The following is a 20,816-nucleotide window of genomic DNA, read 5'->3' on the forward strand; positions in this document are numbered from 1 at the left end:
TTCACCCCTCCTAACCACCAGGAAACACCCTCCCTGTGTCCGAAATCACTCCCTACTCACTGTGCAGGGCACTATATAGTGAGGATGCCATTTTGTAGTGCTGTCCGAAACCTTAGTGAGGATTATTTACACCCTATATAGTGCACTCAAAGTATCCCACAATGCATCACGAAAAGTAGTATACAACCGATGGTCACTAGCCAATCCCATCATGCATTGCGGTTGCGCCGAAAGAAATCAAATTAAAAGCCTCAAATTTGATTTAATAAAAGTCAGCAGCAAAGAAGAAAGTATTCAGCCTTGATTTAAAAAAAAAAAAAAGAAAGATGCAGGTACTTTGTATTGATTAACGTCGTAAATACGCTCAGTATAATATGTATTTATCAGAAAAACACATGCATATATTTATTATTTTTGAAAACCCACCAGCCAACTGATCTGGCACATTTTAATTGTGTGACAGTAAAGACGTAAATACCAGCACGACAGACAAGTGTCCGAAAGCTTTTTTTTTTCATTTTACGAATGAGCTCACTATATAGTCCTCTATATAGTAATTCCCTATACAGTGGTATACAAAAGTTTGGGCACCCCTGGTCAAAATTGCTGTTACTGTGAACAGTTAAGCAATTTGAAGATGAAATGATCTCCAAAAGGCATAAAGTTAAAGATGACTCATTCCCTTTATATTTTAAGCAAAAACAATTTTTTAATTTTCATCTTTTACATTTTCAAAATTACAAAAAAGGAAAAGGGCCCGAAGCAAAAGTTTGGGCACCCTGCATGGTTAGTACCTAGTAACACCCCCTTTGGCAAATATCACAGCTTGTAAACACTTTTTGTAGTCAGCTAATAATCTTTCAGTTCTTACCTGGGGGATTTTCACACACTCGTCCTCGCAAAAGGCTTCCAGTTCTACAAGTTTCTTGGGCTGTCTTGCATGCACTGCTCTTTTGAGATCTATCCACAGATTTTCAATGATGTTTAGGTCAGGGGACTGTGAGGGCCAGGGCAAAATCTTCAGCTTGTGCCTCTTGAGGTATTCCATTGTAGATTCTGAGGTGTGTTTTGGATCATTGTCTTATTGTAGGACCCGCCCTCTTTTTAACTTCAACTTTTTTACAGATGGTGTGATGTTTGCTTCCAGAGTTTGCTGGTATTTATTTGAATCCATGCTTCCCTCGACCAATGAAATGTGCCCTGTGCCACTGGCTGCAGCACAACCCCAAAGCATGATCGATCCACACCCATGCGTTGGAGAGGTGTTCTTTTCCTGGAATTTGGCACCCATTTTTCTCCAAACATACCTTTGCACATTGTGGCCAAAAAGTTCTATTTTGAATTCATCAGTCCACAGGACTTGTTTCCAAAATGCATCAGGCTTATTTAGATGTTCATTTGCAAACTTCAGACGCTGAATTTTGTGGCTAGGACGCAGGAACAGTTTTCTTCTGATGACTCTCCCATGAAGGTCATATTTGTTCAGGTGTCGCTGCATAGTAGAACAGTGCACCACCACTCCAGGGTCTGCTAGATCTTTCTGAAGGTCTTTTGCAGTCAAATGGGTTTTTATTTGCCTTTCTAGAAATCCAACGAGCAGTTCTTTCAGAAAGTCTTCTTCATCTTCCAGACCTCACCTTGATCTCCACTGTTTCTGTTAACTGCCATTTCTTAATAACATTACAATCTGAGGAAACAGCTACCTGAAAACACTTTGCTATGTTCTTGTAGCCTTCTCCTGCTTTGTGAGCATCAATTATTTTATTATTCTGAATGCGAGGGAGTTGCTTAGAGGAGCTCACGGCTGTTGATTTTAGGGACAAGTTTGAGGAGTCTGAGAATTTATACAGCTTTGAAATCTGCATTATCTGACCTTTCCTAACGAAGAATTTGAACAAGCCACAGCTCAATAAGCTAATTAAGGTCTGGAACCTTGGTAAAAGTTACCTGAAAACTCAAATGTATTAGGGTGCCCAAACTTCCGCATGGTGTTCCTTTTCTTTTTTTAATTGTCCAATTGTACAAAACAAAAATAATACACAAATCTTGCAGAAAACACTGAAAAGAAATGTATTGTCTTTACCTTTATGCCTTTTGGTGATCAGTTCATCTTCTGCTCACTTAACTATTCACAGTAACAGACATTTTCAGTAAGGGTGCCCAAACTTTTCCATGCCACTGTATAGGGAGTAGGGGGTAGTGAATGAGTGAGCGATTTTGGCCTGTATATACAGTACTGTGCAAAAGTCTTAGGCACATGTAAAAAAAAATGCTGTCAACCAAAAATGGCTGAAAATGATGAAATGAAATGTTTCAACATAAAAAAAAATACTATAAACAGTAAGCAGTAAGCCATAATAAATTAAACAAAGTCAATATTTGGTGTGAGACGACCCTTTGCTTTAAAACTTTATATCTAAATAAATAGTAGTCTCGGGTCCTATGAGTGCAGTTTTATAATGAAATGAGCTGTAGGTTTTACTGAGCATCTTACAGAACCAGCCACAGTTCTTCTGGACACTTTGACTGCGCCAAAACCCAGTAGCCTTCATTATGATTTCTTTTTTAATCTGAAAAGTGCTCTCTTATGTAATATGCTGCTCCGATACAAACTTTTTTCTTCTGTAACATTTAATTTTGTGTTGGAAAACGAACATCTGGAACTCTAAAATGTTTTTGTACTGACTCAATAATGTAGAAGTCATAAAATAGAAATCTATAACAAAGTTTCTATGAGGGAAAAAAAAATAGTGTGCCCCAGACTTTTAACACAGTACTGTAAATCATATAATATAATGTACACTCACCAAGGTAGAAGAGATTGAGAAGCTATAATCTCAAGCTTTGGAGGACAGTGAGAAATGGCTGTATAACAGTATGATTTATTGTAAATCTCATCATATGTCTCTGTGTGACTTTTTTTTTGGGGGGGTAGCAGGTGATTTTGCTGTGTTTATGCACATACACAAGATGGTATTGAGATTATTCTCACCACTTCTGGCAGTTAGGAAGACTGAAGTAGAATAAGGCATTTAGATATTTTTCAGACAGGCTAAAAAAAAAAAGCATGTACTGTATTTCAATTTCAAATAACATCAACTTGAGTAAAATATGATATTATTTTTTTTCTAAATGTGGAAAAAGACAGTTCTTGGTAGCTGACTCAACCTTGGGATGTTTTTATGCTGCTGTAATGAAACCTGCTGAACTATTGAGATAAAAATATTGAGGGAACAAGTGAGCTAGGTTTATTGACTGGAACGTGAAGGCCCAGCTGCTGATGCAAGTGCTTTGTGAATTGAATTGTGTAAACCTATTTATTTCTACGACAAATAAAAGACTAACCCCTGTGCTTTGCGTAGCAGGTCAGTTTCTAATTTTTGTTTGTTTGCTTGTTTGCTTTTCTTTTTTTCCTTGTTTCTCTCCAAAACCACTCTAGTGTTGGAGCCAGCATCCAGTTCTCTTGTGATGACAGCTATGTGCTGCAGGGATCAAAGAGCATCACTTGCCAGAGAGTGACGGAGACCCTGGCCGCCTGGAGTGACCACAGGCCGATCTGTCGAAGTGAGTGTGAATGCAGCCCTGAGCAGACACTTTCTGTAAAGATGCTGTCAGATCCTGTTAAGTGAGATGTGCAGTGCATACCAATGGGGAGAAAGTCTGTGCCAGCCATTGTTTTAGTTAGCTCTGGAAGCATTTGGTATCAGAGAGGTACGTAGTGTATCAGCTAGCTTCAAAATGGCTAAAAATCACTTGTTACATACAGTACCAGTCAAAAGTTTGGGCTCACCTTCTAATTCAGTGACTTTTCTTTATTTTTATGAATTAAAAACACTTCTTCATGTCTTAAAGTAATGATGGATGCCATTTCTCTTTACTTAGTTGAGCAGTTCTTGACAATATAATATGGATTACTACAATTGTGGAAAAGGGCTATTTACTGTATTTTTATTATTTGCTATTTGATCTCGAATGGCGGGCGGCACGGTGGTGTAGTGGTTAGCGCTGTCGCCTCACAGCAAGAAGGTCCGGGTTCGAGCCCCGTGGCCGGCGAGGGCCTTTCTGTGCGGAGTTTGCATGTTCTCCCCGTGTCCGCGTGGGTTTCCTCCGGGTGCTCCGGTTTCCCCCACAGTCCAAAGACATGCAGGTTAGGTTAACTGGTGACTCTAAATTGACCGTAGGTGTGAATGTGAGTGTGAATGGTTGTCTGTGTCTATGTGTCAGCCCTGTGATGACCTGGCGACTTGTCCAGGGTGTACCCCGCCTTTCGCCCGTAGTCGGCTGGGATAGGCTCCAGCTTGCCTGCGACCCTGTAGAACAGGATAAAGCGCCTACAGATAATGAGATGAGATGATCTCGAATGCATTAACAAGGCAAGATATTGCACTAATTAACTTTTGACGAGGCATACCTGTTAATTGAAAAGCATTCCAAGTGACTGCCTCATCAAGCTGGTTAAGATAATACCAATAGAGCAGCGGCTACAATTATCGACAGTCCATAATTATCGACACCTTTTCAGATTTACCAATAAAAAGCAAAATCTTACAAAGGTGAGTTTCAGGTACAACAACTATTATTGGTTTATTAATCAACCAGAAGACCCGCCTTGCCATTTGATCTTGTCATCTGATGACAGCTTGTTACCGGAGATGGAATTTTTTTTAGCACGATCAGCAATTTGAGGAAAACCCGGACATTCTCATCGCAGGTAAGCATGGTGGAAAGATCACGGACATGTTTTTACTTCTCAAATTCACCAATATTTCATGATCTCCTTGTCGAAACCTACTTTGTTTCTTACTCTTTCATTTGACAGTCGTCATTTTGTATCTAAATGCGTGCATGAGAAGTCATGTGAGGTGTCGATAATAATGATCACTTTCACCGGTGTCCACCATTATCGACACCCTGTGGAATTAAGGGACTTTACAACTGTTATGGATCGATCTTTGTGTAACATTGTTGAAGTAGATGAAGTACTTAAAAAAAAATAAGTACTGTGATTTATAATAATTTTTTTCTGATTCATAACAGAATGGAATGCTTATAGGGTATTTGGAATCCGATTGCAATAAATAGAATTAGATCAGAATTAAATTCCTAGCATTAAAAAATTTAAAAAAAATCACACGCTTGAAATATTCAGATTTTTCTATTCCATTCAGATTTTTTTCTTTTTTTTTTTCAGTTTGTTGTAAATATCTACCATGCATTACAATATCAGTAGACATTTTATATTTTGGTTCGAGGAATGACATGCAACCTTTGACCTGGATGTTCATGTGGTTACAATGTCAATTGCCTGTTGACATTTATTGGTAAACTACAAAACTAGAAATTAATACAAACAACGACGAATGATTAACAAAATGTGATCTATAAAAATACTTAGAAAGTGGGTAGAAAGTGGAACAAAAATATTTTCTAACAGGTTAAATATTATCAGTTAATTTGTTTACAAACATTAGAATTACTTCCTCATTTACATAAACACCGACATCCATATATTTATATGAAATATATTTTGTACTAAATATGTCTATGTAAAATAAATTTTAAATAAAAACTGTTTTGCTTTTTAATACTACATACCAATTTTTTAATTTTTATTTTTTTAAATAAATAATCATCTGGATGTCGATAATTGTGGAACGGTGTTGATAACTGTGTACAAAGCTGTTGATAATTGTGGAATGGTGTCATGTGATCTGATATGCTAAGTAATCAGGAATCAACTGATTTTTTTTTCCAGTGGAAGTTTGAGTAATTATTCATGCACAGTTTACGTATTGAAAGTCTTTTCTACTTTTTCAATGGCCAAAAGATCGTTAAGGTGTCGATAATCGTAGCCACCGCTCTAGTGTGCAAAACGTCATCAGGGTAAACGTTAGCTACTTTGAAGAATAAAATATCAAACATATTGTTTTTTAACACATTTTTTTGTTCACCACATAATTCCATATATGTTCCAGATGTTATTTCATAATTTTGATGTCTTCAGTATTGTTCTACAATGTAAAAAATGGTCAAAATCCCGAAAAACTCAGAATGAGGAGGTGTGTCCAAACTTCTAACTGGTACTGTGAGTGATGTGACACTTTAACTGTAATGCTTGCAGGACACAAGCACGTAAACTCAGCATGATATTTATTATGGCAATCCAAAATAATAATTAGAATCGATGTCCATAGCTTGGGTCAAAAAACAGGAATGCAGCATTAAACGAGGGGAATCAATCAAGAAAAAAAAAGCAAGACTTAGAAAATCAAATTAAACAAGGCTTAGTAATGCACGAACAATGCACTCAATAAATGTTCATGGTGAAACAAAAGAACAAAAGGTGGAAATAGGCAAACTAATCGATGTGCAACACTGAACAGCAGAACACATTAGGATAATTAACCAATAATAAGATAGGGACTAAAACTAAAACAAAAGCATGATCAAAATTATAACAAAAGCAAACACAGGAAGAACTGAACAAGTGAAAGCAGCTCTCACGGTACTGGATGCCACACGCTGAGAGGGGAAGTTGGTGACAATTCTGTTCGTAATATAGTATCTAGCTGTGTACTGGGTGTTGTTGTTGTTGTTTGTGCATGAAGCATTAATTTCAATAAATTATTATGGTAGGTACCAGTGAATACATACAAAAAAGTCACCAAGCAGTAGATATGAAAATGCTACTAATCAAATGCTATGTGTGTATGTAAGTACACAGATAAATGCCACATGTTTACTTGTGAAGTAATTTAAATAAGAGTCATCAGGAAATGACATATCCCCCCAGCCCCCACATGAAACCCCACTCCACATTTTCCTAAGTTGAATTGGTTGCTGGGCAGCACGGTGGTGTAGTGGTTAGCGCTGTCGCTTCACAGCAAGAAGGTCTGGGTTCGAGCCCCGTGGCCGACGAGGGCCTTTCTGTGTGGAGTTTGCATGTTCTCCCCGTGTCCGCGTGGGTTTCCTCCGGGTGCTCTGGTTTCCCCCACAGTCCAAAGACATGCAGATTAGGCTAACTGGTGACTCTAAATTGACCGTAGGTGTGAGTGTGAATGGTTGTCTGTGTCTATGTGTCAGCCCTGTGATGACTTGGCGACTTGTCCAGGGTGTACCCCACCTTTCGCCCGTAGTCAGCTGGGATAGGCTCCAGCTTGCCTGCGACCCTGTACCCCGATTCCAAAAAAATTGGGACAAAGTACAAATTGCAAATAAAAACAGAATGCAATAATTTACAAATCTCAAAAACTGATATTGTATTCACAATAGAACATAGACAACATATCAAATGTTGAAAGTGAGAGATTTTGAAATTTCATGCCAAATATTGGCTCATTTGAAATTTCATGACAGCAACACATCTCAAAAAAGTTGGGACAGGGGCAATAAGAGGCTGGAAAAGTTAAAGGTACAAAAAAGGAACAGCTGGAGGACCAAATTGCAACTCGTTAGGTCAATTGGCAGTAGGTCATTAACATGACTGGGTATAAAAAGAGCATCTTGGAGTGGCAGCGGCTCTCAGAAGTAAAGATGGGAAGAGGATCACCAATCCCCCTAATTCTGCGCCGACAAATAGTGGAGCAATATCAGAAAGGAGTTCGACAGTGTAAAATTGCAAAGAGTTTGAACATATCATCTTCTACAGTGCATAATATCATCAAAAGATTCAGAGAATCTGGAAGAATCTCTGTGCGTAAGGGTCAAGGCCGGAAAACCATACTGGGTGCCCGTGATCTTCGGGCCCTTAGATGGCACTGCATCACATACAGGCATGCTTCTGTATTGGAAATCACAAAATGGGCTCAGGAATATTTCCAGAGAACATTATCTGTGAACATAAATCACCGTGCCATCCGCCGTTGCCATCTAAAACTCTATGGTTCAAAGAAGAAGCCGTATCTAAACATGATCCAGAAGCGCAGACGTCTTCTCTGGGCCAAGGCTCATTTAAAATGGACTGTGGCAAAGTGGAAAACTGTTCTGTGGTCAGATGAATCAAAATTTGAAGTTCTTTATGGAAATCAGGGACGCCGTGTCATTCGGACTAAAGAGGAGAAGGACAACCCAAGTTGTTATCAGTGCTCAGTTCAGAAGCCTGCATCTCTGATGGTATGGGGTTGCATTAGTGCGTGTGGCATGGGCAGCTTACACATCTGGAAAGACACCATCAATGCTGAAAGGTATATCCAGGTTCTAGAGCAACATATGCTCCCATCCAGACCACATCTCTTTCAGGGAAGACCTTGCATTTTCCAACATGACAGTGCCAAACTGGGCGGCACGGTGGTGTAGTGGTTAGCACTGTCGCCTCACAGCAAGAAGGTCCGGGTTCGAGCCCCGTGGCCGGCAAGGGCTAGTCTGGTTAACACCAGACCATATCACAAGTGAAATATGGTCTGGAATCCGCCTGTTGAATTTCTCGTAGGGGAGGTGTGGTTTACGATTGTCAACGGCCGTTTATTGGACGTTGCGAATGTCTATCATTTGGCGTATACGTAGCCCATGGCCAATCATGGCAGTTGTACCCAGTGACGTAGTTAAAGAGGCGAAGAAGAGAAGGAAGGAGAAAGAGAAGGCAAAACAAAAATAGGAAAACAATGGCACCGAACGATTACTGCCGTTTGTGCAAGACAAAGCTTGATCGAAAGTTTGATTCGTATCGCTCGCCGCCATGTTAAATGTGATCCGTAAACAGTCCCAAATAAACTACAAGCTTCCGTTTGTCGAGTAGTACGCGTCACTGTCTTTCCACCCCTCCCCACTTTCTGATTGGCTTCCTAACTCAGGCGAGCCTTTAGACCATAGTTTCCATGCTGTCTTTTCAGATCGGAACGATTGTGCAAAGCAGCATGGGATTTCCCAGGCTAGGCGAGGGCCTTTCTGTGTGGAGTTTGCATGTTCTCCCCGTGTCCACGTGGGTTTCCTCCGGGTGCTCCGGTTTCCCCCACAGTCCAAAGACATGCAGGTTAGGTTAACTGGTGACTCTAAATTGACCGTAGGTGTGAATGTGAGTGTGAATGGTTGTCTGTGTCTATGTGTCAGCCCTGTGATGACCTGGCGACTTGTCCAGGGTGTACCCCGCCTTTCGCCCGTAGTCAGCTGGGATAGGCTCCAGCTTGCCTGCGACCCTGTAGAACAGGATGAAGCGGCTAGAGATAATGAGATGAGATGAGTTTTTGAGTGATGCTCCAGAAACCAATATGTTTACAGATGGCCGGACAGATGGATAGAGTGATAGCTATATCCCCCCGCATTATTTGCCAGGGGGATAATCAAAAGTCAAAGTCCATCTCATGCCAGAATCTAGTCTTCCCAGGCAGTTTCCTGTCCCAGTATTAACCAACTCTTTAAGGCGTATGGGTGATCTCCGTTTCCATAGCCCTCGGCCTCTCGCCTATAAAGCTAGGGTTACAGTGGGGGGCTAGTTCTCTGGTAGCTATGAGGGTTTGACTCCTCACTCTCATCTGCATTGCAGCGTGCCTTGCCAGATGGCAGTAGGTACCATTTTTATGATGGTCTTTGGTATGACCCGACCGCGAGTAGAACTCATGATTTCCTGGTCAAGAGGTGGACACGCTAAACACTAGGCCAACTCGCAGGTTGCCAGGGGGATAATAATTGCACTAAAATACTTTTCTCAATACCATGACTGAGTCAGTTCAATTTCGAAGCAGATATATAAAGGAATTCACACAGGCCAACATGAAATAAAATTTAAGATTGAAGTTCAAGATTGAAGCAAGCTTGAACACTTAGCACCTGTTAATCAAATCCATGGTAATGCTCAAAAGAAACAAAATTGACAAAACCGAAAACAGCCCTATGGTCTGATCTTAATCAGTTCCTATAAACTTCTTCATTTTTAAAAATGAAGCATTCGTCATGTATGATTCGTGCCTGCAGTCGATTTTTAGCCAAGAATTCATTCATATTCTGTATTTTCAAGACATCCGTCTAACAAATTAATTAAAAATGTTTGCTTTAATTACGCTCTGTCACTTTGAGCACCTACCCACCGTGCCTCTCTTTTTGCATCTCACAAATACATTAACCTGGACAGAAACCTCATTTAAATGCACGAGTTTAATTAAAGCTTTGCTTACTTTGGCAAACATGCCTGATGGTAAATTTCTAAGTGGTGGTTTGAGGAAAGAGCTCATATATAAGCTGAGGATACAGAAACAAAGATTTGAGTAACGTATGCTCATATTTTAAAGTTACCTTGAAAACAAACAAACAAACAAAACTTTTGTTTCTGAATGATCCTGGTGCAGTGAATGTTTGTGATGATGACGAAGGCCTGTAGTCAATGTGTTGGATGCAGGAAAAATGGGCAGCTGAAGACTCCAGGGCTAGATTCTGGTGGGGTTTGGGCAAGGGGTGATGTATATCTGGGAAGTGGTTGGGGTTGCACAACTGTTACTTTTTACTAGTTGATCATTCATGAAAAAAATATATATATTCTATATTATTTGACAATTCATCATATCCATCATACTATCGTATCCATAGTTAAATCAAAAATTGTTTCAAGACATGCCTATTTTTAGGCTGTTTTATTTCTGCAGCCAAGAGCACTTCGAACAGCACTTGAATTATATCGATAAAGATAGCTGGATAGACATATTTTATTGATCCCAAAGGGGAAATTTGGGTGCTACAGAAGCAAAAGAGATAATGGATATAATGGAAAAACACTGGATACAAATAATGCACAAATGAGCTGAAACATTATAGCTACTCACAAATGAAGCAATTATCTTATAGCAATGGTGCAACTGAAGGTCTGGGATTATATTAAATGGTAAGAAAACAATTGGATCCTGTAGTCAATGTGTTGGATGCAGGAAAAATGGGCAGTACTGGAGATCCAAGTGATTTTGACAAGGGCCAAATTGTTTTGGCCAGATGACTGGCTTGGAGTATCTCTGAAATGGAAAGGCTTGTGTGGGGTGTTCCCAAGCATCAGTGCTGAGCGCTTATCCACAGTGGTCAGAGATAGGACAAACCATGAAACAGTGATGGGGTATTGGTTGCCCAAGGCTCATCGGCGTCAACAAATCCTATCCTGTCTAGGCTAATTCAACAGAAGAAGAAGCCTTTTTGTCACATGTACACTCAAGCCAAGAATGAGCAGGCTGTATGTCTGGCTCCAGCCAGCATGGAGAGGACCCTCTCCAGGATCAACCCATGTAAGGCAGCTGGACCAGACAACATACCTGATCGTGTTTTGAAGGACTGTGCCATGGAGCTGAAGGGTGTCCTCGCTGACATCTTTAACATCTCCCTGAACCAAGCTGTTGTCCCCACATGTTTCAAAGCTACAACCATAATACCAGTGCCAAAGAAGACCCTCCCATCCAACTATAATGACTATCGGCCCGTAGCACTGACTTCCATCATCATGAAGTGCTTTGAGCGACTGGTCATGCAGAACATCAAGTCCATCCTCCCTCCCTCTCATGACCCATTCCAGTTTGCATATAGGTCAAACAGGTCCATAGAGGATGCTCTGTCTGCTGCTCTACACCCAGCCCTCACTCACCTGGACTCAAAGAACACCTATGTGCGAATGCTGTTCTTGAATTACAGTTCAGCATTCAACACAATCATTCCCCAGCAGCTAACACAAAAACTCAGACATTTGGGACTCAACACCTCTCTTTGTAACTGGGTGCTGGACTTTCTTACAGGGAGGCCACAGAACGTTCGGGTCGGCAGTAACACCTCCAGGACCATCATGCTGAGCACAGGGGCCCCACAAGGGTGTGTGCTCAGCCCGCTGCTCTTCACCCTGCTGACCTGTGACTGTGTACCAATCTACAGCACCAACCACATCATCAAGTTTGCGGATGACACGACTGTGGTGGGCCTCATCACTAACAATGATGAAGCCAACTACAGGAATGAGGTGAGCCTACTGGTCCAGTGGAGTAAAGACAACAATCTCTTTCTGAACATGGGGAAGATCAAAGAGATTGTGGTTGACTTCAGAAGAGGTCACTCACAGCATCCCCCTCTGACCACTGATGGTGCTGCAGTGGAGAGGGTGAGCAGCACCAAATTCCTAGGGGCGCACATCACTGAGGACTTCTCCTGGTCCAACAACACCACATCACTGGCCAAGAAGGCTCAAACTCGCCTCTACTTCCTCTGCAAACTGAGGAGTGCATGAGTCCCACCCCCCATCATGTGCTCTATCTACAGGGGCACCATTGAGAGTGTCCTCATTGGCTGAATCACTGCGTGGTACGGAGGCTGCAATGCCTCCTGCCGGAAGACTCTGCAACGCATGGTGAACATGGCCAGCAAGATCATTGGTACCCCTCAGCCCTCCCTTACAGACATCTATCACTCCCGTCTCACCCGCAGAGCCATCAGCATCACTGGTGACACCTCCCACCCTTCACACTCACTCTTCAGCCTCCTGCCCTCAGGAAGAAAGGTACCAGAGCCTCTGGGCCCGCTCCACAAGACTACTGAATAGCTTCATCTACCAGGCTGTCAGGATGCTGAACTCTGTCCACTACCTACCCCCTACCCCTGGTCTGTAACACATTCATTCACACAAGAAACGCTATCTCATCCGTTTGCACATCACACTACAATCATTTGCATTACTGCTGTATCTTCTGCTATTGCTCATTAGCACTACTGCTCATATACACCTCATAAGCTACTCTTCTAATCACCTTCTCCGTTATAGATATCGTACTGTATTTGCACTATTGCTATTTTGCACATTGTTTGATTTTAAAGTGTATTTTTACCTATATTATCTATATTTTATACAACCCTGATTCCAAAAAAGTTAGGTCAAAGTACAAATTGTAAATAAAAACGGAATGCAATGATATGGAAGTTTCAAAATTCCATATTTTATTCAGAATAGAACATAGATGACATATCAAATGTTTAAACTGAGAAAATGTATAATTTAAATAGAAAAATTAGGTGGTTTTAAATTTCATGACAACAACACATCTCAAAAAAGTTGGGACAAGGCCATGTTTACCACTGTGAGACATCCCCTTTTCTCTTTACAACAGTCTGTAAACGTCTGGGGACTGAGGAGACAAGTTGCTCAAGTTTAGGGATAGGAATGCTAACCCATTCTTGTCTAATGTAGGATTGTAGTTGCTCAACTGTCTTAGGTCTTTTTTGTCGTATCTTCCGTTTTATGATGCAGCAAATGTTTTCTATGGGTGAAAGATCTGGACTGCAGGCTGGCCAGTTCAGTACCTGGACCCTTCTTCTACGCAGCCATGATGCTGTAATTGATGCAGTATGTGGTTTGGCATTGTCATGTTGTAAAATGCAAGGTCTTCCCTGAAAGAGACGTTGTCTGGATAGGAGCATACCGTATGTTGCTCTAGAACCTGGATATACCTTTCAGCATTGATGGTGTCTTTCCAGATGTGTAAGCTGCCCATGCCACACGCACTAATGCAACCCCATACCATCAGAGATGCAGACTTCTGAACTGAGCGCTGATAACTTGGGTCGTCCTTCTCCTCTTTAGTCCGAATGACACGGCGTCCCTGATTTCCATAAAGAACTTCAAATTTTGATTCGTCTGACCACAGAACAGTTTTCCACTTTGCCACAGTCCATTTTAAATGAGCCTTGGCCCAGAGAAGACGTCTGCGCTTCTGGATCATGTTTAGATACGGCTTCTTCTTTGAACTATAGAGTTTTAGCTGGCAACGGCGGATGGCACAGTGAATTGTGTTCACAGATAATGTTCTCTGGAAATATTCCTGAGCCCATTTTGTGATTTCCAATACAGAAGCATGCCTGTATGTGATGCAGTGCCGTCTAAGGGCCCAAAGATCACGGGCACCCGGTATGGTTTTCCGGCCTTGACCCTTACGCACAGAGATTCTTCCAGATTCTCTGAATCTTTTGATGATATTATGCACTGTAGATGATGATATGCTCAAACTCTTTGCAATTTTACACTGTCGAACTCCTTTCTGATATTGCTCCACTATTTGTCGGCGCAGAATTAGGGGGATTGGTGATCCTCTTCCCATCTTTACTTCTGAGAGCTGCTGCCACTCCAAGATGCTCTTTTTATACCCAGTCATGTTAATGACCTATTGCCAATTGACCTAAGGAGTTGCAGTTTGGTCCTCCAGCTGTTCCTTTTTTGTACCTTTAACTTTTCCAGCCTCTTATTGCCCCGTCCCAACTTTTTTGAGATGTGTTGCTGTCATGAAATTTCAAATGAGCCAATATTTGGCATGAAATTTCAAAATGTCTCACTTTCGACATTTGATATGTTGTCTATGTTCTATTGTGAATACAATATCAGTTTTTGAGATTTGTAAATTATTGTATTCCGTTTTTATTTACAATTTGTATTTTGTCCCAACTTTTTTGGAATCAGGGTTGTAAATATTTATATATATTGTTTTTCTTAATATAATTTGTTTTATCTGATTTTACAAGTGAGGTGAGAGAGAAACAGTATTTCGATTCTCCTACAGTATATGTCCTGGATATATAGTGCATTGACAATAAAAAATTCTTTGAATCTTTGAAGCACAGACTTAAGCACACAGTGAAATTCCTCCTCTGTGTTTAACCCATCTGAAGCAGTGAACACACACATGTGAGCAATGAGCACACACACATTCCCAGAGCAGTGGGCAGCTATGTTACAACACCTGGGGAGCATTTGGGGGTTAGGTGCCTTGCTCAAGGGCACTTCAGCCCAAGGCCACCCCATGTTAACCTACCCACATATCTTTGGACTGTGGGGGAAACCAGAGCACCCAGAGAAAACCCATGCAGACATGGGGAGAACATGCAAATTCCACACAGAAAGGGCCCCGTCGGCCACTGGACTCGAACCCACAACTTTCTTGCTGTGAGGCGACAGTGCTCACACCATGCCACCCTCCCAACAGAAGGACTACTGTGGCACAAGTCACAGAAAACTTGAATAATGTTTACAGGAGGCGGCACGGTGGTGTAGTGGTTAGCGCTGTCGCCTCACAGCAAGAAGGTCCTGGGTTCGAGCCCCGGGGCCGGCGAGGGCCTTTCTGTGTGGAGTTTGCATGTTCTCCCCGTGTCCGCGTGGGTTTCCTCCGGGTGCTCCGGTTTCCCCCACAGTCCAAAGACATGCAGGTTAGGTTAACTGGTGACTCTAAATTGACCGTAGGTGTGAATGTGAGTGTGAATGGTTGTCTGTGTCTATGTGTCAGCCCTGTGATGACCTGGTGACTTGTCCAGGGTGTACCCCGCCTTTCGCCCATAGTCAGCTGGGATAGGCTCCAGCTTGCCTGCGACCCTGTAGAAGGATAAAGCGGCTAGAGATAATGAGATGAGATGAGATGTTTACAGGAGGAATGTGCCACAATACAGTGCATCACATTCAGTCACAGACCATTCAGCTTGCTCATGCTAACCCTTGTCCACTGTTGAAAGTGCCTGCAATGGGCACACAAGCTTCAGAACTGGACCTTGGAGCAATGGAAGGAGGTCACCTGGTCCAATGAATCTTGTGATGGTACCAGGACACACTGTGGGAAGAAGACAAGCCAGTGGAGGGAGTGTGCTCTGGGCAATGTTTTACTGAGAAACCCTGAATCTGGGCATTCACATGGACATCAATTTGAAATGTGCCACCATCTTAAACATCATTGTGGACCAGGACAGCCTCTTAATGGCAGTGAGGTATCCTGATGGCAGTGGCTGGTTTCAGCACTCTGCTACACTGCACATTGTTCAGGAATGGTGTGAGGAACATGACGAAGAGTTCAAGGTGTTGCCCTGGCCTCCAAATTCCCCAGATCTCAATTTGACCAAGAATCTGTGGGATGTCCTGGAACAAGAAATCCAAACCATAGAGCTCCACCAACGTGTTGGTGCCAGATTCCACAGGGCACCTTCAGAGGCTTTGTAGAGTCCATGCCTCAGTGGGTCAGAGTGGTTTTGACAGCACACGGAGGACAACATAGAACAAGGACATTTGACACACATTAAATCACAGACAGTGTAAAAGGCATTGGTGCAAGAGACATGACAACATGCACAAAACAACCTCAAACAGACATGCTGTTAATTGTAAAGCATTCTAGGTGACTACCTCATGAAACTGGTTGAGAGAATGCCAAGAGTGTGCAAAGCTGTCATAAAAGCATAAAGTAGCTACTTGTGCTTGCACAAGGTGACGACAAGAAGGTGTGTCTAAACTTTTGACTGGTACTGTATGTTGCTCCAAAAGCTCCATGTACCTTTCAGCATTAATGGCACCTTCACAGATGTGCTCATGCCATGGGCACTGACACCCCCCCATACCATCACAGATACTGGCTTTTGAACTTTGTGCTGGTAACAATCTGGATGGATCTTAGAAATTGATGCCTGCAATACACTCAACAAAAAATAGGTACCCTGTAGGTACATGTGGCTACTGCTTATAAATACAAAAGCTGTGATAATCAAAAGGTAAATTTTCTTAAAATAAACATCACTTACTTGATACTGAATCAGTAGCCTTGGCGAACCACAAGGTGAATTTCGTTTATCTTTTTATCTGCCGATTATCTTCCGATACTACGAAGTTATAACGAGGTTTCTCTTATTTAGTTTCTGGTTCTGATTGGTTCCAAAGTTTATCAAGAAGGAGAACAGGTAATCGAACTTGATCAGGATAAGTGCTGATTGGTTATGAAGTTTCGCTATTGTTACACTCATTCTTACATTCTTACAACACGATGACATGGTGGCTTCACCATTCGTTCTTGTGTACCTTTGGTAACACAAGATCAACTGTTCATATCGCAAGATCACGATTCACTGTTCTGGTGATTGTGTATGTGCAGTACGTTATTGTTACACTCATTCTTACATTCTAACAACATGATGACATAGTGGCTTCGCCTCTATGAGGCAGTAGCCACAAAAATGGGACTGAGGCAAAATAAGACTGAAAAGTTTATAGGATATTCAAACAAGACCATTTTGGAAGATTCCACAATAAGTAGGTTACTTGCTATCATGATTGGGTATAAAAGGAGCAGCACCAAAGGCTCAGTCTTTGCAAGCAAGGATGGGTTGTGGCTCAAGCTTTTGTGCCAAATTTCATGAGAGAATTGTTCATCAATTCAAAATGAAAATTTCTCAACGGAAGATTTTAGGTCTTTCAAAATCTTTAGTACACCATATTGTGAAAAGATTCAGGAAATTCGGAGACATCTCGGTGCATAAAGCGCAAGGTTAAATGTTGAACCACTGTTGAATGTGCATGACCTTCGAGCCCTCAGGCATGCTAATGTGACAAATATAGCCACATGGGCTCAGGACTATTTAGGAAAACTGTTGTCATTGAACAGAGTCCACCGCTGCATCCAGAAATGCAACCTGAAACTGTATTATGCAAGGAGGAAGCAATTCATTAATCTGTGCAGAAACAATACTGATTTTTCAGGGCCTGAACTCATCTCAGATGGACTGAAAGACAGTGGAAACATGTGCTGTGGTCAGATGAGTCCACATTTCAGCTTGTTTTCGGGAAAACCAGATATTGAGTTCTCAGTGCCAAAGGTGAACATGACCATAGAGTTTATCAGAGAATGGTCCAAAAGCCAGCATCTGTGATGGTATGGGTGCATCAGTTCCCAAGGCATACAGTGGTGCTTGAAAGTTTGTGAACCCTTTAGAATTTTCTATATTTCTGCATAAATATGACCTAAAACATCATCAGATTTTCACACAAATCCTAAAAGTAGATAAAGAGAAACCAGTTAAACAAATGAGACAAAAATATTATACTTGGTCATTTATTTATTGAGGAAAATGATCCAATATTACATATCTGTGAGTGGCAAAAGTATGTGAACCTCTAGGATTAGCAGTTAATTTGAAGGTGAAATTAGTCAGGTGTTTTCAATCGATGGGATGACAATCAGGTGTGAGTGGACACCTGTTTTAGTTAAAGAACAGGGATCTATAAAAGTCTGATCTTCACAACACATGTTTACAGAAGTATATCATGGCACGAACAAAGGAGATTTCTGAGGACCTCAGAAAAAGCGTTGTTGATGCTCATCAGGCTGGAAAAGGTTACAAAACCATCTCTAAAGAGTTTGGACTCCACCAATCCACAGTCAGACAGATTGTGTACAAATGGGGGAAATTCAAGACCATTGTTATCCTCCCCAGGAGTGGTCGACCAACAAAGATTCCTCCAAGAGCAAGGCATGTAATAGTTGGCGAGGTCACAAAGGACCTCAGGATAACTTCTAAGCAACTGAAGGCCTCTCTCACATTGGCTAATGTTAATGTTCATGAGTCCACCATCAGGAGAACACTGAACAACAATGGTGTGCATGGCAGGCTTGCAAGGAGAAAGCCACTGCTCTCCAAAAAGAACATTGCTGCTCATCTGCAGTTTGCTAAAGATCACGTGGATTAGTCAGAAGGCTACTGGAAAAATGTTTTGTGGACAGATGAGACCAAAATAGAACTTTTTGGTTTAAATGAGAAGCATTATGTTTGGAGAAAGGAAAACACTGCATTTCAGCATAAGAACCTTATCCCATCTGTGAAACATGGTGGTGGTAGTATCATAGTTTGGGCCTGTTTTGCTGCATCCGGGCCAGGACAGCTTGCATTCATTGATGGAACAATGAATTCTGAATTATACCAGCAAATTCTAAAGAAAAATGTCAGGACACCTGTCCATGAACTGAATCTCAAGAGAAGGTGGGTCATGCAGCAAGACAACAACCCAAAACACACAAGTAATTCTACCAGAGAATGGTTAAAGAAGACTAAAAGTTAATGTTTTGGAATGGCCAAGTCAAAGTCCTGACCTTAATCCAATCGAAATGTTGTGGAAGGACCTGAAGTGAGCAGTTCATGTGAGGAAACCCACCAACATCCCAGAGTTGAAGCTGTTCTGTATGGAGGAATGGGCTAAAATTCCTCCAAGCCGGTGTGCAGGACTGATCAACAGTTACTGGAAACATTTAGTTGCAGTTATTGCTGCACAAGGGGGTCACACCAGATACTGAAAGCAAAGGTTCACATACTTTTGCCACTCACAGATGTGTAATATTGGATCATTTTCCTCAATAAATAAATGACCAAGGATAATATTTTGGTCTCATTTGTTTAACTGGGTTCTCTTTATCTACTTTTAGGACTTGTGTGAAAATCTGAGTATGTTTTAGGTCATATTTTTGCAGAAATATAGAAAATTCTAAAGGGTTCACAAACTTTCAAGCACCACTGTATTTTGGGACTTTAGAGAGACATATGTTGTCATGCTGAGTTTTGTGCTCACTTTATTTTTCTGAAGTGAAACAATTTAACTTTGGAATATAATTCGGTAATAGCATGGCTTTCCCTGACTGAAATGACTATTATGACTATGATTTAATAAATAAATAAATAAATAAATAATATTAAAAAAACATTTTATATCTACATATCATTCATAATTGATGCATTCCAGGAAAACATTTGCATATGAGGTTTAAGATGAAACCTGGACTGTTTGTGTTTTAAAAGGCAAAGAGGACACAGGCTCCCTGAAGACATTAATCACTAATATTTTGACGGTGTTTAACTTGCAACGTGCATTCCCTGTGGCATTGTTTCAACAACCTTATGCAATGTCACAACATTTATTTCTGTCCAGAGATGCATGAATTTTTTGCCAAGATCCCGTCTTGATGACGGGAGAGTTGAACCATTCTGTAAAGACGTCTCTAGCACATCGCAAAGACCTTCAATGGGATTAAGATCGGGACTCTTTGGTGGCCAGGTCATGTGTGAAGATGATTTCTCATGCTTTCTGACCCACTCTTTCACTATCTGAGCCCTTATTTTATGCCTGTGCCATCAGAGAAGAAAAAAATCATTGTCATAACCTGGTCATTCGGTACACTCAGGTTGTCAGCTGATTTCATTTTACTGCCCCATAACATTGATAAGCCTCGACCTGACCAACTGAAGCAACCACAGATTATAATACTGTCTCCAGTGGCCACTATGCATGATTGGTACATCGCTTCATGAGCTTCCCTTCTTATCCTGACACACCCATCGCTCTGGTATCGGGTAAATCTGGACTCATCAGACCACATTTTCCATTGCTCCAGAGTCCGGTCTTTATGCTTCCTAGCAAATTGAAGTGTTTTCTTTTGGTTAGTTTCACGAACAAGTGGTTTTCTTCTGAACACACAGCAGTTTAGTCCCACTTCTGTGAGTTCTCGTCACACTGTGCGTGTCGAAATGTTCTTATTTTCACTATTAAACATAGCCATGAGTTCTACTGTCTTTTTTTTTTTTAACGATTCGACTTCACCAAATGTTTAAGTGTCAGGCAAGGGTTGTTTTTTTTTTTTTTTGCTGCTGTTTTTTCCCCCCACCACATTTCTTCCACAAAGTTGATGGTTCACCACTATCCTTCAGGGTTTAAATAAGGTGTTGGACAGCTTTTAACTCATCTCATCTCATTATCTCTAGCCGCTTTATCCTGTTCTACAGGGTTGCAGGCAAGCTGGAGCCTATCCCAGCTGACTACGGGCGAAAGGCGGGGTACACCCTGGACAAGTCGCCAGGTCATCACAGGGCTGACACATAGACACAGACAACCATTCACACTCACATTCACACCTACGGTCAATTTAGAGCCACCAGTTAACCTAACCTGCATGTCTTTGGACTGTGGGGGAAACCGGAGCACCCGGAGGAAACCCACGCGGACATGGGGAGAACATGCAAACTCCACACAGAAAGGCCCTCGCCGGCCACGGGGCTCGAACCCGGACCTTCTTGCTGTGAGGCGACAG

At 41.6% G+C, this 20,816-nt stretch overlaps 1 protein-coding gene across 1 annotated transcript in view; it reads left to right on the forward strand.

The window, feature by feature from the left end:
* csmd1a (CUB and Sushi multiple domains 1a) overlaps nt 1-20,816 on the forward strand; it is an 800,422-nt gene that overhangs the window by 382,944 nt on the left and 396,662 nt on the right. The window contains exon 8 of the mRNA XM_060924925.1: nt 3,440-3,564. Coding sequence (XP_060780908.1) covers nt 3,440-3,564 — 125 coding nt within the window. The remainder of the gene's footprint in view (nt 1-3,439; nt 3,565-20,816) is intronic.

Source organism: Neoarius graeffei, chromosome 7 (assembly GCF_027579695.1).
Source record: "Neoarius graeffei isolate fNeoGra1 chromosome 7, fNeoGra1.pri, whole genome shotgun sequence".
Taxonomy (NCBI): domain Eukaryota; kingdom Metazoa; phylum Chordata; class Actinopteri; order Siluriformes; family Ariidae; genus Neoarius; species Neoarius graeffei.